Source organism: Salvelinus alpinus, chromosome 2, assembly GCF_045679555.1.
Source record: "Salvelinus alpinus chromosome 2, SLU_Salpinus.1, whole genome shotgun sequence".
In the NCBI taxonomy this organism is placed as follows: Eukaryota; Metazoa; Chordata; class Actinopteri; order Salmoniformes; family Salmonidae; genus Salvelinus; species Salvelinus alpinus.
In genome coordinates this window covers 118464173-118479172 of record NC_092087.1, presented here as the reverse complement: position 1 = coordinate 118479172, position 15000 = coordinate 118464173, and the positions used below count along the sequence as shown (strand labels likewise).

At 50.5% G+C, this 15000-nt stretch overlaps 1 protein-coding gene across 1 annotated transcript; it reads right to left on the bottom strand.

Annotated features, from left to right (window-relative positions):
• Window positions 1-4889: 4889 nt before the first annotated feature.
• On the bottom strand, window positions 4890-14921 carry LOC139542332 (phosphoribosyl pyrophosphate synthase-associated protein 2-like). Its single transcript, XM_071347622.1, has 5 exons — window positions 14749-14921; window positions 14350-14402; window positions 14201-14267; window positions 5165-5337; window positions 4890-5068 (listed from the first exon to the last, which is right to left on the bottom strand). The coding sequence occupies exons 1-5, from the start codon at window positions 14919-14921 to the stop codon at window positions 4905-4907; spliced, it is 630 nt and encodes a 209-aa protein (XP_071203723.1). The 3' UTR covers window positions 4890-4904.
• Between the last annotated feature and the right edge of the window lie 79 nt (window positions 14922-15000).

The following is a 15000-nucleotide window of genomic DNA, read 5'->3' as shown; positions in this document are numbered from 1 at the left end:
GGGTAGTGTAGTCCTACCTCCTCCTGTATGTACTGGGGGGTTGTGGGTAGTGTAGTCCTACCTCCTCCTGTATGTACTGGGGGTTGTGGGTAGTGTAGTCCTACCTCCTCCTGTATGTACTGCAGTAGGAAGGGAGAAGCTCTCAGGTTGTCTACTGGGGGGTTGTGGGTAGTGTAGTCCTACCTCCTCCTGTATGTACTGCAGTAGGAAGGGAGAAGCTCTCAGGTTGTCTACTGGGGGGTTGTGGGTAGTGTAGTCCTACCTCCTCCTGTATGTACTGGGGGTTGTGGGTAGTGTAGTCCTACCTCCTCCTGTATGTACTGGGGGGTTGTGGGTAGTGTAGTCCTACCTCCTCCTGTATGTACTGGGGGGCTGTGGGTAGTGTAGTCCTACCTCCTCCTGTATGTACTGGGGGGGTGTGGGTAGTGTAGTCCTACCTCCTCCTGTATGTACTGCAGTAGGAAGGGAGACGCTCTCAGGTTGTCTACTGGGGGGTTGTGGGTAGTGTAGTCCTACCTCCCCCTGTATGTTCTGGGGGGTTGTGGGTAGTGTAGTCCTACCTCCTCCTGTATGTACTGGGGGGTTGTGGGTAGTGTAGGCCTACCTCCTCCTGCATGTACTGGGGGGTTGTGGGTAGTGTAGTCCTACCTCCTGTATGTACTGCAGTAGGAAGGGAGAAGCTCTCAGGTTGTCTACTGGGGGGTTGTGGGTAGTGTAGTCCTACCTCCTCCTGTATGTACTGGGGGTTGTGGGTAGTGTAGTCCTACCTCCTCCTGTATGTACTGGGGGTTGTGGGTAGTGTAGTCCTACCTCCTCCTGTATGTACTGGGGGGTTGTGGGTGGTGTAGTCCTACCTCCTCCTGTATGTACTGGGGGGTTGTGGGTAGTGTAGTCCTACCTCCTCCTGTATGTACTGGGGGGTTGTGGGTAGTGTAGTCCTACCTCCTCCTGTATGTACTGGGGGGTTGTGGGTAGTGTAGTCCTACCTCCTCCTGTATGTACTGCAGTAGGAAGGGAGAAGCTCTCAGGTTGTCTACTGGGGGGTTGTGGGTAGTGTAGTCCTACCTCCTCCTGTATGTACTGGGGGGTTGTGGGTAGTGTAGGCCTACCTCCTCCTGTATGTACTGGGGGGTTGTGGGTAGTGTAGTCCTACCTCCTCCTGTATGTACAGGGGGGTTGTGGGTAGTGTAGTCCTACCTCCTCCTGTATGTACTGCAGTAGGAAGGGAGAAGCTTTCAGGTTGTCTACTGGGGGGTTGTGGGTAGTGTAGTCCTACCTCCTCCTGTATGTACTGCAGTAGGAAGGGAGAAGCTCTCAGGTTGTCTACTGGGGGGTTGTGGGTAGTGTAGTCCTACCTCCTCCTATATGTACTGGGGGGTTGTGGGTAGTGTAGTCCTACCTCCTCCTGTATGTACTGGGGGTTGTGGGTAGTGTAGTCCTACCTCCTCCTGTATGTACTGCAGTAGGAAGGGAGAAAGCTCTCAGGTTGTCTACTGGGGGGTTGTGGGTAGTGTAGTCCTACCTCCTCCTGTATGTACTGCAGTAGGAAGGGAGAAGCTCTCAGGTTGTCTACTGGGGGGTTGTGGGTAGTGTAGTCCTACCTCCTCCTGTATGTACTGGGGGTTGTGGGTAGTGTAGTCCTACCTCCTCCTGTATGTACTGGGGGGGTTGTGGGTAGTGTAGTCCTACCTCCTCCTGTAGTGATGCGCGTTTGTAGCAATACTGGCTGTATCCAAGGCTCAGCCAATCGTTCATGTAAGTCGCTCTGGATAAGAGCGTCTGCTAAATGACTTAAATGTAAATGTACTGGGGGGTTGTGGGTAGTGTAGTCCTACCTCCTCCTGTATGTACTGGGGGGTTGTGGGTAGTGTAGTCCTACCTCCTCCTGTATGTACTGCAGTAGGAAGGGAGACGCTCTCAGGTTGTCTACTGGGGGGTTGTGGGTAGTGTAGTCCTACCTCCTCCTGTATGTACTGCAGTAGGAAGGGAGAAGCTCTCAGGTTGTCTACTGGGGGTTGTGGGTAGTGTAGTCCTACCTCCTCCTGTATGTACTGGGGGGTTGTGGGTAGTGTAGTCCTACCTTCTCCTGTATGTACTGCAGTAGGAAGGGAGAAGCTCTCAGGTTGTCTACTGGGGGGTTGTGGGTAGTGTAGTCCTACCTCCTCCTGTATGTACTGGGGGGTTGTGGGTAGTGTAGTCCTACCTCCTCCTGTATGTACTGGGGGGTTGTGGGTAGTGTAGTCCTACCTCCTCCTGTATGTACTGGGGGGGTTGTGGGTAGTGTAGTCCTACCTCCTCCTATATGTACTGGGGGGTTGTGGGTAGTGTAGTCCTACCTCCTCCTGTATGTACTGGGGGTTGTGGGTAGTGTAGTCCTACCTCCTCCTGTATGTACTGCAGTAGGAAGGGAGAAGCTCTCAGGTTGTCTACTGGGGGGTTGTGGGTAGTGTAGTCCTACCTCCTCCTGTATGTACTGGGGGGTTGTGGGTAGTGTAGTCCTACCTCCTCCTGTATGTACTGGGGGGTTGTGGGTAGTGTAGTCCTACCTTCTCCTGTATGTACTGCAGTAGGAAGGGAGAAGCTCTCAGGTTGTCTACTGGGGGGTTGTGGGTAGTGTAGTCCTACCTCCTCCTGTATGTACTGGGGGGTTGTGGGTAGTGTAGTCCTACCTCCTCCTGTATGTACTGGGGGGTTGTGGGTAGTGTAGTCCTACCTCCTCCTGTATGTACTGGGGGGGTTGTGGGTAGTGTAGTCCTACCTCCTCCTATATGTACTGGGGGGTTGTGGGTAGTGTAGTCCTACCTCCTCCTGTATGTACTGGGGGTTGTGGGTAGTGTAGTCCTACCTCCTCCTGTATGTACTGCAGTAGGAAGGGAGAAGCTCTCAGGTTGTCTACTGGGGGGTTGTGGGTAGTGTAGTCCTACCTCCTCCTGTATGTACTGCAGTAGGAAGGGAGAAGCTCTCAGGTTGTCTACTGGGGGGTTGTGGGTAGTGTAGTCCTACCTCCTCCTGTATGTACTGGGGGTTGTGGGTAGTGTAGTCCTACCTCCTCCTGTATGTACTGGGGGGGTTGTGGGTAGTGTAGTCCTACCTCCTCCTGTAGTGATGCGCGTTTGTAGCAATACTGGCTGTATCCAAGGCTCAGCCAATCGTTCATGTAAGTCGCTCTGGATAAGAGCGTCTGCTAAATGACTTAAATGTAAATGTAAATGTACTGGGGGGTTGTGGGTAGTGTAGTCCTACCTCCTCCTGTATGTACTGGGGGGTTGTGGGTAGTGTAGTCCTACCTCCTCCTGTATGTACTGCAGTAGGAAGGGAGACGCTCTCAGGTTGTCTACTGGGGGGTTGTGGGTAGTGTAGTCCTACCTCCTCCTGTATGTACTGCAGTAGGAAGGGAGAAGCTCTCAGGTTGTCTACTGGGGGGTTGTGGGTAGTGTAGTCCTACCTCCTCCTGTATGTACTGGGGGGTTGTGGGTAGTGTAGTCCTACCTCCTCCTGTATGTACTGGGGGGTTGTGGGTAGTGTAGTCCTACCTTCTCCTGTATGTACTGCAGTAGGAAGGGAGAAGCTCTCAGGTTGTCTACTGGGGGGTTGTGGGTAGTGTAGTCCTACCTCCTCCTGTATGTACTGGGGGGTTGTGGGTAGTGTAGTCCTACCTCCTCCTGTATGTACTGGGGGGTTGTGGGTAGTGTAGTCCTACCTCCTCCTGTATGTACTGGGGGGGTTGTGGGTAGTGTAGTCCTACCTCCTCCTGTAGTGATGCGCGTTTGTAGCAATACTGGCTGTATCCAAGGCTCAGCCAATCGTTCATGTAAGTCGCTCTGGATAAGAGCGTCTGCTAAATGACTTAAATGTAAATGTACTGGGGGGTTGTGGGTAGTGTAGTCCTACCTCCTCCTGTATGTACTGGGGGGTTGTGGGTAGTGTAGTCCTACCTCCTCCTGTATGTACTGCAGTAGGAAGGGAGACGCTCTCAGGTTGTCTACTGGGGGGTTGTGGGTAGTGTAGTCCTACCTCCTCCTGTATGTACTGCAGTAGGAAGGGAGAAGCTCTCAGGTTGTCTACTGGGGGGTTGTGGGTAGTGTAGTCCTACCTCCTCCTGTATGTACTGGGGGGTTGTGGGTAGTGTAGTCCTACCTCCTCCTGTATGTACTGGGGGGTTGTGGGTAGTGTAGTCCTACCTTCTCCTGTATGTACTGCAGTAGGAAGGGAGAAGCTCTCAGGTTGTCTACTGGGGGGTTGTGGGTAGTGTAGTCCTACCTCCTCCTGTATGTACTGGGGGGTTGTGGGTAGTGTAGTCCTACCTCCTCCTGTATGTACTGGGGGGTTGTGGGTAGTGTAGTCCTACCTCCTCCTGTATGTACTGGGGGGGTTGTGGGTAGTGTAGTCCTACCTCCTCCTGTAGTGATGCGCGTTTGTAGCAATACTGGCTGTATCCAAGGCTCAGCCAATCGTTCATGTAAGTCGCTCTGGATAAGAGCGTCTGCTAAATGACTTAAATGTAAATGTACTGGGGGGTTGTGGGTAGTGTAGTCCTACCTCCTCCTGTATGTACTGGGGGGTTGTGGGTAGTGTAGTCCTACCTCCTCCTGTATGTACTGCAGTAGGAAGGGAGACGCTCTCAGGTTGTCTACTGGGGGGTTGTGGGTAGTGTAGTCCTACCTCCTCCTGTATGTACTGCAGTAGGAAGGGAGAAGCTCTCAGGTTGTCTACTGGGGGGTTGTGGGTAGTGTAGTCCTACCTCCTCCTGTATGTACTGGGGGGTTGTGGGTAGTGTAGTCCTACCTCCTCCTGTATGTACTGGGGGGTTGTGGGTAGTGTAGTCCTACCTTCTCCTGTATGTACTGCAGTAGGAAGGGAGAAGCTCTCAGGTTGTCTACTGGGGGGTTGTGGGTAGTGTAGTCCTACCTCCTCCTGTATGTACTGGGGGGTTGTGGGTAGTGTAGTCCTACCTCCTCCTGTATGTACTGCAGTAGGAAGGGAGAAGCTCTCAGGTTGTCTACTGGAATGTTGAAAAAGCCCTGAATCTCCTTCTGATGAAGATCCACGGTGATGAGATGGGTCAGACCTACACACACACACACACACACACGTCAGACCTAACACAGTGTAGATGAGCTGTTATCTCCAACACATCAGAGAGTAACATAACGCGTTGTCTCACCTGCCCGACACATCAGAGAGGCGATCAGCTTACAGACGATGGATCCCCGTTTCCTCATCTTACACTGTTTACTGTAGGGCAGGTACGGTAGCACGCCACACACACTCCTCGCACACGCCGTCACACACCCATACGCCATCACACACAGCTCCATCAGGCACCGGTTCACATCCCTGCACACACACACAGTTTACTGTTACGGTAACACAAATACACAGAGAGAGGGAGAGCTCCATTCATAAAATAATTTGAATGTTTAAAGTAGTGACTAAAGTATTCCACCCTGAATCTGTAGAACTGTGTGAAAATGTGTTAGAATCATAAGACTATAATCTGATGATGTAACAGAGATTTAGAATCATAAGACTATAATCTGATGATGTAACAGATTTAGAATCATAAGAGTATAATCTGATGATGTAACAGAGATTTAGAATCATAAGACTATAATCTGATGATGTAACAGATTTAGAATCATAAGAGTATAATCTGATGATGTAACAGAGATTTAGAACTATCGCATTGTATTCTTTTGTAGCTATACAAGCAGGGTGCAGCTGTGAAACCAATAACAGAAAACCGTTGGTGAAAGCAGACTTACCCGCCCAGGGAGGGGAAGTGAGAGGCTTGTAGAATATTGTGAAACACGATAACTATGTGTGGGTATAGTGGGGAAATACAGCCTGGCTGAGCAGAGAGAAGCCTGTGATAAGAACTTGTGTGTGTGTGTGTGTGTGTGTGTGTGTGTGTGTGTGTGTGTGTGTGTGTGTGTGTGTGTGTGTGTGTGTGTGTGTGTGTGTGTGTGTGTGTGTGTGTGTATAAAAAGACTAGCTTTGCACCAGAGAAGCAGAGCGCTCTCTGAATAAAGAACGGATCCTTTGTATGCTGGGACTCTTGTCTGTTTATTAAAACTGGAGCCTCTAGGATACAGATAAGAGTTATAACATAGTTCAGTTAGAACATTGAGATAGAAATTCTCGTGACATCCATACAGTGATGAGGGGTGTTACGTTCCCACAAGACAAACTCAAAATGTTGCTCACAACAAAAGGACATCCCTTTGATTCACCTGGTCAGTCTATGTCATGGAGAGAGCAGGGCTAGGAGGAAGGACGGAGGACTGAAGATCAGTCTATGTCATGGAGAGAGCAGGGCTAGGAGGAAGGACGGAGGACTGAAGATCAGTCTATGTCATGGAGAGAGCAGGGCTAGGAGGAAGAACAGAGGACTGAAGATCAGTCTATGTCATGGAGAGAGCAGGGCTAGGAGGAAGAACGGAGGACTGAAGATCAGTCTATGTCATGGAGAGAGCAGGGCTAGGAGGAAGGACGGCAGACTGAAGATCAGTCTATGTCATGGAGAGAGCAGGGCTAGGAGGAAGAACAGAGGACTGAAGATCAGTCTATGTCATGGAGAGAGCAGGGCTAGGAGGAAGAACAGAGGACTGAAGATCAGTCTATGTCATGGAGAGAGCAGGGCTAGGAGGAAGAACAGAGGACTGAAGATCAGTCTATGTCATGGAGAGAGCAGGGCTAGGAGGAAGGACGGAGGACTGAAGATCAGTCTATGTCACGGAGAGAGCAGGGCTAGGAGGAAGGACGGAGGACTGAAGATCAGTCTATGTCATGGAGAGAGCAGGGCTAGGAGGAAGAACAGAGGACTGAAGATCAGTCTATGTCATGGAGAGAGCAGGGCTAGGAGGAAGGACGGAGGACTGAAGATCAGTCTATGTCACGGAGAGAGCAGGGCTAGGAGGAAGAACAGAGGACTGAAGATCAGTCTATGTCATGGAGAGAGCAGGGCTAGGAGGAAGAACAGAGGACTGAAGATCAGTCTATGTCATAGAGAGAGCAGGGCTAGGAGGAAGGACGGAGGACTGAAGATCAGTCTATGTCATGGAGAGAGCAGGGCTAGGAGGAAGAACAGAGGACTGAAGATCAGTCTATGTCATGGAGAGAGCAGGGCTAGGAGGAAGAACAGAGGACTGAAGATCAGTCTATGTCATGGAGAGAGCAGGGCTAGGAGGAAGAACAGAGGACTGAAGATCAGTCTATGTCACGGAGAGAGCAGGGCTAGGAGGAAGAACAGAGGACTGAAGATCAGTCTATGTCATGGAGAGAGCAGGGCTAGGAGGAAGGACGGAGGACTGAAGATCAGTCTATGTCATGGAGAGAGCAGGGCTAGGAGGAAGAACAGAGGACTGAAGATCAGTCTATGTCATGGAGAGAGCAGGGCTAGGAGGAAGAACAGAGGACTGAAGATCAGTCTATGTCATGGAGAGAGCAGGGCTAGGAGGAAGAACGGAGGACTGAAGATCAGTCTATGTCATGGAGAGAGCAGGGCTAGGAGGAAGGACGGAGGACTGAAGATCAGTCTATGTCATGGAGAGAGCAGGGCTAGGAGGAAGAACAGAGGACTGAAGATCAGTCTATGTCATGGAGAGAGCAGGGCTAGGAGGAAGAACGGAGGACTGAAGATCAGTCTATGTCATGGAGAGAGCAGGGCTAGGAGGAAGGACGGAGGACTGAAGATCAGTCTATGTCATGGAGAGAGCAGGGCTAGGAGGAAGAACAGAGGACTGAAGATCAGTCTATGTCATGGAGAGAGCAGGGCTAGGAGGAAGGACGGAGGACTGAAGATCAGTCTATGTCATGGAGAGAGCAGGGCTAGGAGGAAGAACAGAGGACTGAAGATCAGTCTATGTCACGGAGAGAGCAGGGCTAGGAGGAAGAACAGAGGACTGAAGATCAGTCTATGTCATGGAGAGAGCAGGGCTAGGAGGAAGAACAGAGGACTGAAGATCAGTCTATGTCATAGAGAGAGCAGGGCTAGGAGGAAGGACGGAGGACTGAAGATCAGTCTATGTCATGGAGAGAGCAGGGCTAGGAGGAAGGACGGAGGACTGAAGATCAGTCTATGTCATGGAGAGAGCAGGGCTAGGAGGAAGAACGGAGGACTGAAGATCAGTCTATGTCATGGAGAGAGCAGGGCTAGGAGGAAGAACGGAGGACTGAAGATCAGTCTATGTCATGGAGAGAGCAGGGCTAGGAGGAAGGACGGCAGACTGAAGATCAGTCTATGTCATGGAGAGAGCAGGGCTAGGAGGAAGAACGGAGGACTGAAGATCAGTCTATGTCACGGAGAGAGCAGGGCTAGGAGGAAGAACAGAGGACTGAAGATCAGTCTATGTCATGGAGAGAGCAGGGCTAGGAGGAAGAACAGAGGACTGAAGATCAGTCTATGTCACGGAGAGAGCAGGGCTAGGAGGAAGAACGGAGGACTGAAGATCAGTCTATGTCACGGAGAGAGCAGGGCTAGGAGGAAGAACAGAGGACTGAAGATCAGTCTATGTCATGGAGAGAGCAGGGCTAGGAGGAAGAACGGAGGACTGAAGATCAGTCTATGTCATGGAGAGAGCAGGGCTAGGAGGAAGGACGGAGGACTGAAGATCAGTCTATGTCATGGAGAGAGCAGGGCTAGGAGGAAGAACGGAGGACTGAAGATCAGTCTATGTCATGGAGAGAGCAGGGCTAGGAGGAAGAACAGAGGACTGAAGATCAGTCTATGTCATGGAGAGAGCAGGGCTAGGAGGAAGGACGGAGGACTGAAGATCAGTCTATGTCATGGAGAGAGCAGGGCTAGGAGGAAGAACAGAGGACTGAAGATCAGTCTATGTCATGGAGAGAGCAGGGCTAGGAGGAAGGACGGAGGACTGAAGATCAGTCTATGTCACGGAGAGAGCAGGGCTAGGAGGAAGGACGGAGGACTGAAGATCAGTCTATGTCATGGAGAGAGCAGGGCTAGGAGGAAGGACGGAGGACTGAAGATCAGTCTATGTCACGGAGAGAGCAGGGCTAGGAGGAAGAACAGAGGACTGAAGATCAGTCTATGTCATGGAGAGAGCAGGGCTAGGAGGAAGGACGGAGGACTGAAGATCAGTCTATGTCATGGAGAGAGCAGGGCTAGGAGGAAGGACGGAGGACTGAAGATCAGTCTATGTCATGGAGAGAGCAGGGCTAGGAGGAAGAACGGAGGACTGAAGATCAGTCTATGTCATGGAGAGAGCAGGGCTAGGAGGAAGAACGGAGGACTGAAGATCAGTCTATGTCATGGAGAGAGCAGGGCTAGGAGGAAGGACGGCAGACTGAAGATCAGTCTATGTCATGGAGAGAGCAGGGCTAGGAGGAAGAACGGAGGACTGAAGATCAGTCTATGTCACGGAGAGAGCAGGGCTAGGAGGAAGAACAGAGGACTGAAGATCAGTCTATGTCATGGAGAGAGCAGGGCTAGGAGGAAGAACAGAGGACTGAAGATCAGTCTATGTCACGGAGAGAGCAGGGCTAGGAGGAAGAACGGAGGACTGAAGATCAGTCTATGTCACGGAGAGAGCAGGGCTAGGAGGAAGAACAGAGGACTGAAGATCAGTCTATGTCATGGAGAGAGCAGGGCTAGGAGGAAGAACGGAGGACTGAAGATCAGTCTATGTCATGGAGAGAGCAGGGCTAGGAGGAAGGACGGAGGACTGAAGATCAGTCTATGTCATGGAGAGAGCAGGGCTAGGAGGAAGAACGGAGGACTGAAGATCAGTCTATGTCATGGAGAGAGCAGGGCTAGGAGGAAGAACAGAGGACTGAAGATCAGTCTATGTCATGGAGAGAGCAGGGCTAGGAGGAAGAACAGAGGACTGAAGATCAGTCTATGTCATGGAGAGAGCAGGGCTAGGAGGAAGGACGGAGGACTGAAGATCAGTCTATGTCACGGAGAGAGCAGGGCTAGGAGGAAGAACAGAGGACTGAAGATCAGTCTATGTCATGGAGAGAGCAGGGCTAGGAGGAAGGACGGAGGACTGAAGATCAGTCTATGTCATGGAGAGAGCAGGGCTAGGAGGAAGGACGGAGGACTGAAGATCAGTCTATGTCATGGAGAGAGCAGGGCTAGGAGGAAGAACGGAGGACTGAAGATCAGTCTATGTCATGGAGAGAGCAGGGCTAGGAGGAAGAACGGAGGACTGAAGATCAGTCTATGTCATGGAGAGAGCAGGGCTAGGAGGAAGGACGGCAGACTGAAGATCAGTCTATGTCATGGAGAGAGCAGGGCTAGGAGGAAGAACGGAGGACTGAAGATCAGTCTATGTCACGGAGAGAGCAGGGCTAGGAGGAAGAACAGAGGACTGAAGATCAGTCTATGTCATGGAGAGAGCAGGGCTAGGAGGAAGAACAGAGGACTGAAGATCAGTCTATGTCACGGAGAGAGCAGGGCTAGGAGGAAGAACGGAGGACTGAAGATCAGTCTATGTCACGGAGAGAGCAGGGCTAGGAGGAAGAACAGAGGACTGAAGATCAGTCTATGTCATGGAGAGAGCAGGGCTAGGAGGAAGAACGGAGGACTGAAGATCAGTCTATGTCATGGAGAGAGCAGGGCTAGGAGGAAGGACGGAGGACTGAAGATCAGTCTATGTCATGGAGAGAGCAGGGCTAGGAGGAAGAACGGAGGACTGAAGATCAGTCTATGTCATGGAGAGAGCAGGGCTAGGAGGAAGAACAGAGGACTGAAGATCAGTCTATGTCATGGAGAGAGCAGGGCTAGGAGGAAGAACAGAGGACTGAAGATCAGTCTATGTCATGGAGAGAGCAGGGCTAGGAGGAAGGACGGAGGACTGAAGATCAGTCTATGTCATGGAGAGAGCAGGGCTAGGAGGAAGGACGGAGGACTGAAGATCAGTCTATGTCATGGAGAGAGCAGGGCTAGGAGGAAGGACGGAGGACTGAAGATCAGTCTATGTCATGGAGAGAGCAGGGCTAGGAGGAAGGACGGAGGACTGAAGATCAGTCTATGTCATGGAGAGAGCAGGGCTAGGAGGAAGGACGGAGGACTGAAGATCAGTCTATGTCATGGAGAGAGCAGGGCTAGGAGGAAGAACAGAGGACTGAAGATCAGTCTATGTCATGGAGAGAGCAGGGCTAGGAGGAAGGACGGAGGACTGAAGATCAGTCTATGTCATGGAGAGAGCAGGGCTAGGAGGAAGGACGGAGGACTGAAGATCAGTCTATGTCACGGAGAGAGCAGGGCTAGGAGGAAGGACGGAGGACTGAAGATCAGTCTATGTCATGGAGAGAGCAGGGCTAGGAGGAAGAACAGAGGACTGAAGATCAGTCTATGTCATGGAGAGAGCAGGGCTAGGAGGAAGGACGGCAGACTGAAGATCAGTCTATGTCATGGAGAGAGCAGGGCTAGGAGGAAGGACAGAGGACTGAAGATCAGTCTATGTCATGGAGAGAGCAGGGCTAGGAGGAAGAACGGAGGACTGAAGATCAGTCTATGTCAAGGAGAGAGCAGGGCTAGGAGGAAGAACGGCGGACTGAAGATCAGTCTATGTCATGGAGAGAGCAGGGCTAGGAGGAAGAACGGCGGACTGAAGATCAGTCTATGTCATGGAGAGAGCAGGGCTAGGAGGAAGAACGGAGGACTGAAGATCAGTCTATGTCAAGGAGAGAGCAGGGCTAGGAGGAAGAACGGCGGACTGAAGATCAGTCTATGTCACGGAGAGAGCAGGGCTAGGAGGAAGAACAGAGGACTGAAGATCAGTCTATGTCATGGAGAGAGCAGGGCTAGGAGGAAGGACGGAGGACTGAAGATCAGTCTATGTCATGGAGAGAGCAGGGCTAGGAGGAAGAACAGAGGACTGAAGATCAGTCTATGTCAAGGAGAGAGCAGGGCTAGGAGGAAGAACGGCGGACTGAAGACAGCAGAACGCCTCGAGATAAAAACCGAATACATCTGTAAATCTGACTAAATATTAGCACTTCACTCCACATACTCCTGGGAAATAACCTTCAACCTGGACAACAAAACAAATGATAACCTTCAACCTGGACAACAAAACAAATGATAACCTTCAACCTGGACAACACAACAAATGATAACCTTCAACCTGGACAACACAACAAATGATAACCTTCAACCTGGATAACAAAACAAATGATAACCTTCAACCTGGATAACAAAACAAATGATAACCTTTAACCTGGATAACAGCAACAAATGATAACCTTCAACCTGGATAACAGCAACAAATGATAACCTTCAACCTGGATAACAACACAAAACAAATAATAACCTTCAACCTGGATGACAACAAAACAAATACCACGTGTATCGTGAAAGAAGCCTGTGATTGGACGGTGTATACCACGTGTTTCCTGATAGAAGCCTGTGATTGGACGGTGTATACCACGTGTATCCTGATAGAAGCCTGTGATTGGACGGTGTATACCACGTGTATCCTGATAGAAGCCTGTGATTGGACGGTGTATACCACGTGTATCCTGATAGAAGCCTGTGATTGGACGGTGTATACCACGTGTATCCTGATAGAAGCCTGTAATTGGACGGTGTATACCACGTGTATCCTGAAAGAAGCCTGTAATTGGACGGTGTATACCACGTGTATCCTGATAGAAGCCTGTAATTGGTTGGTGTATACCACGTATATCTATAAAGAAGCTTGTAATTGGACGGTATATACCACGTATATCTATAAAGAAGCCTGTAATTGGACGGTGTATACCACGTATATCCTGATAGAAGCCTGTAATTGGACGGTGTATACCACGTGTATCCTGATAGAAGCCTGTAATTGGACGGTGTATACCACGTGTTTCCTGATAGAAGCCTGTAATTGGACGGTGTAAACCACGTGTATCCTGATAGAAGCCTGTGATTGGACGGTGTATACCACGTCTATCCTGAACCCTGTGATTGGACGGTGTACACCACGTGTTTCCTGATAGAAGCCTGTAATTGGACGGTGTAAACCACGTGTATCCTGATAGAAGCCTGTGATTGGACGGTGTATACCACGTCTATCCTGAACCCTGTGATTGGACGGTGTACACCACGTGTTTCCTGATAGAAGCCTGTGATTGGACGGTGTATACCACGTCTATCCTGAACCCTGTGATTGGACGGTGTAAACCACGTGTATCCTGATAGAAGCCTGTGATTGGACGGTGTATACCACGTCTATCCTGAACCCTGTGATTGGACGGTGTACACCACGTGTTTCCTGATAGAAGCCTGTGATTGGACGGTGTATACCACATCTATCCTGAACCCTGTGATTGGACGGTGTAAACCACGTGTATCCTGATAGAAGCCTGTGATTGGACGGTGTATACCACGTGTATCCTGAACCCTGTGATTGGACGGTGTACACCACGTGTTTCCTGATAGAAGCCTGTGATTGGACGGTGTATACCACGTCTATCCTGAACCCTGTGATTGGACGGTGTAAACCACGTGTATCCTGATAGAAGCCTGTGATTGGACGGTGTATACCACGTCTATCCTGAACCCTGTGATTGGACGGTGTACACCACGTGTTTCCTGATAGAAGCCTGTGATTGGACGGTGTATACCACGTCTATCCTGAACCCTGTGATTGGACGGTGTAAACCACGTGTATCCTGATAGAAGCCTGTGATTGGACGGTGTATACCACGTGTATCCTGAACCCTGTGATTGGACGGTGTACACCACGTGTTTCCTGATAGAAGCCTGTGATTGGACGGTGTATACCACGTGTATCCTGATAGAAGCCTTTAATTGGACGGTGTAAACCACGTGTATCCTGATAGAAGCCTGTGATTGGACGGTGTATACCACGTGTATCCTGAACCCTGTGATTGGACGGTGTACACCACGTGTTTCCTGATAGAAGCCTGTGATTGGACGGTGTACACCACGTGTTTCCTGATAGAAGCCTGTGATTGGACGGTGTATACCACGTGTTTCCTGATAGAAGCCTGTGATTGGACGGTGTACACCACGTGTTTCCTGATAGAAGCCTGTGATTGGACGGTGTAAACCACGTGTTTCCTGATAGAAGCCTGTGATTGGACGGTGTAAACCACGTGTTTCCTGATAGAAGCCTGTGATTGGACGGTGTAAACCATGTGTTTCCTGATAGAAGCCTGTGATTGGACGGTGTAAACCACGTGTTTCCTGTATATAGGACTAATACAAATTGAAACTGACGGTGAGATGGTCTGGATGATGTAGACGTCTTTCCCTCTGACCGACTCCTGGATCTGGATACGCGTTTCTATGGAGACAAGAGGTCAGGGGTCACATAGAACCATTACCATCGTCATCATCATCCTCCTCCTCCTCCTCCTTGTCCTCACCTCCATTAGAATCCTGGTAGACTTCAGTCTTCCCCAGCTCTACGCCCAGTCTCCTATAGACAGACAGGAGGTGTTATATAATACTCAACTAGAGGTGTTACAGTCTCCTACCAGAGGGAAAGGGTTTAGCTCCATCAAGGTCCTGGTGAAGAGCAGCTGTGTTAAAGCAGGGCTGGAGAAGAAGCCTTCACAGCGGCTAGTTCAGAGAACCCTGAGGGGTGCGTTCAGCAGGACATAACGTTTTGGAACGTTCAGATACAAAATGTCATGTAGAACAAGCATTTCTATCTAACATGTAGTACGAGGGAATCATGTCCTCTCTAGTCAAGGCGTTTCTATCTGCAACCGCCCTGGCCTAACCTGGAACGTCTGGAAGGTGGGTGTGGCCTATCGACTCACCCTGCGATCCTATTGGCCAGCTCCATACAAGAGGGGGAGGAGTTAGCGGAGAACAGGACCAATCGGTCCTTTAGTTTGTCTACATTGGTCTTAGCCCCTCCCTCTGGGGGCGTGGCCAGACCCTGTCTGGGCTGCCACACTTCAGTGAGACCGTCCTGGAAAACACACAACATTATTACCACACAAATCACGTGCCAAATACAACAGGTGTAGAACTTACTGTCAAATGCTTACTTACAAGCCTTTAACCAA

Coding starts and splice junctions, on each gene's coding strand:
- LOC139542332 (XM_071347622.1), bottom strand. CDS start 14,921: ATGTTGTGTGTTTTCCAGGACGGTCTCACTGAAGTGTGGCAGCCCAGA. Junction 14,403..14,748: donor CTGGCCAATAGGATCGCAGG/GTGAGTCGATAG, acceptor GTCTGTCTATAG/GAGACTGGGCGTAGAGCTGG. Junction 14,268..14,349: donor CTACCAGGATTCTAATGGAG/GTGAGGACAAGG, acceptor TTGTCTCCATAG/AAACGCGTATCCAGATCCAG.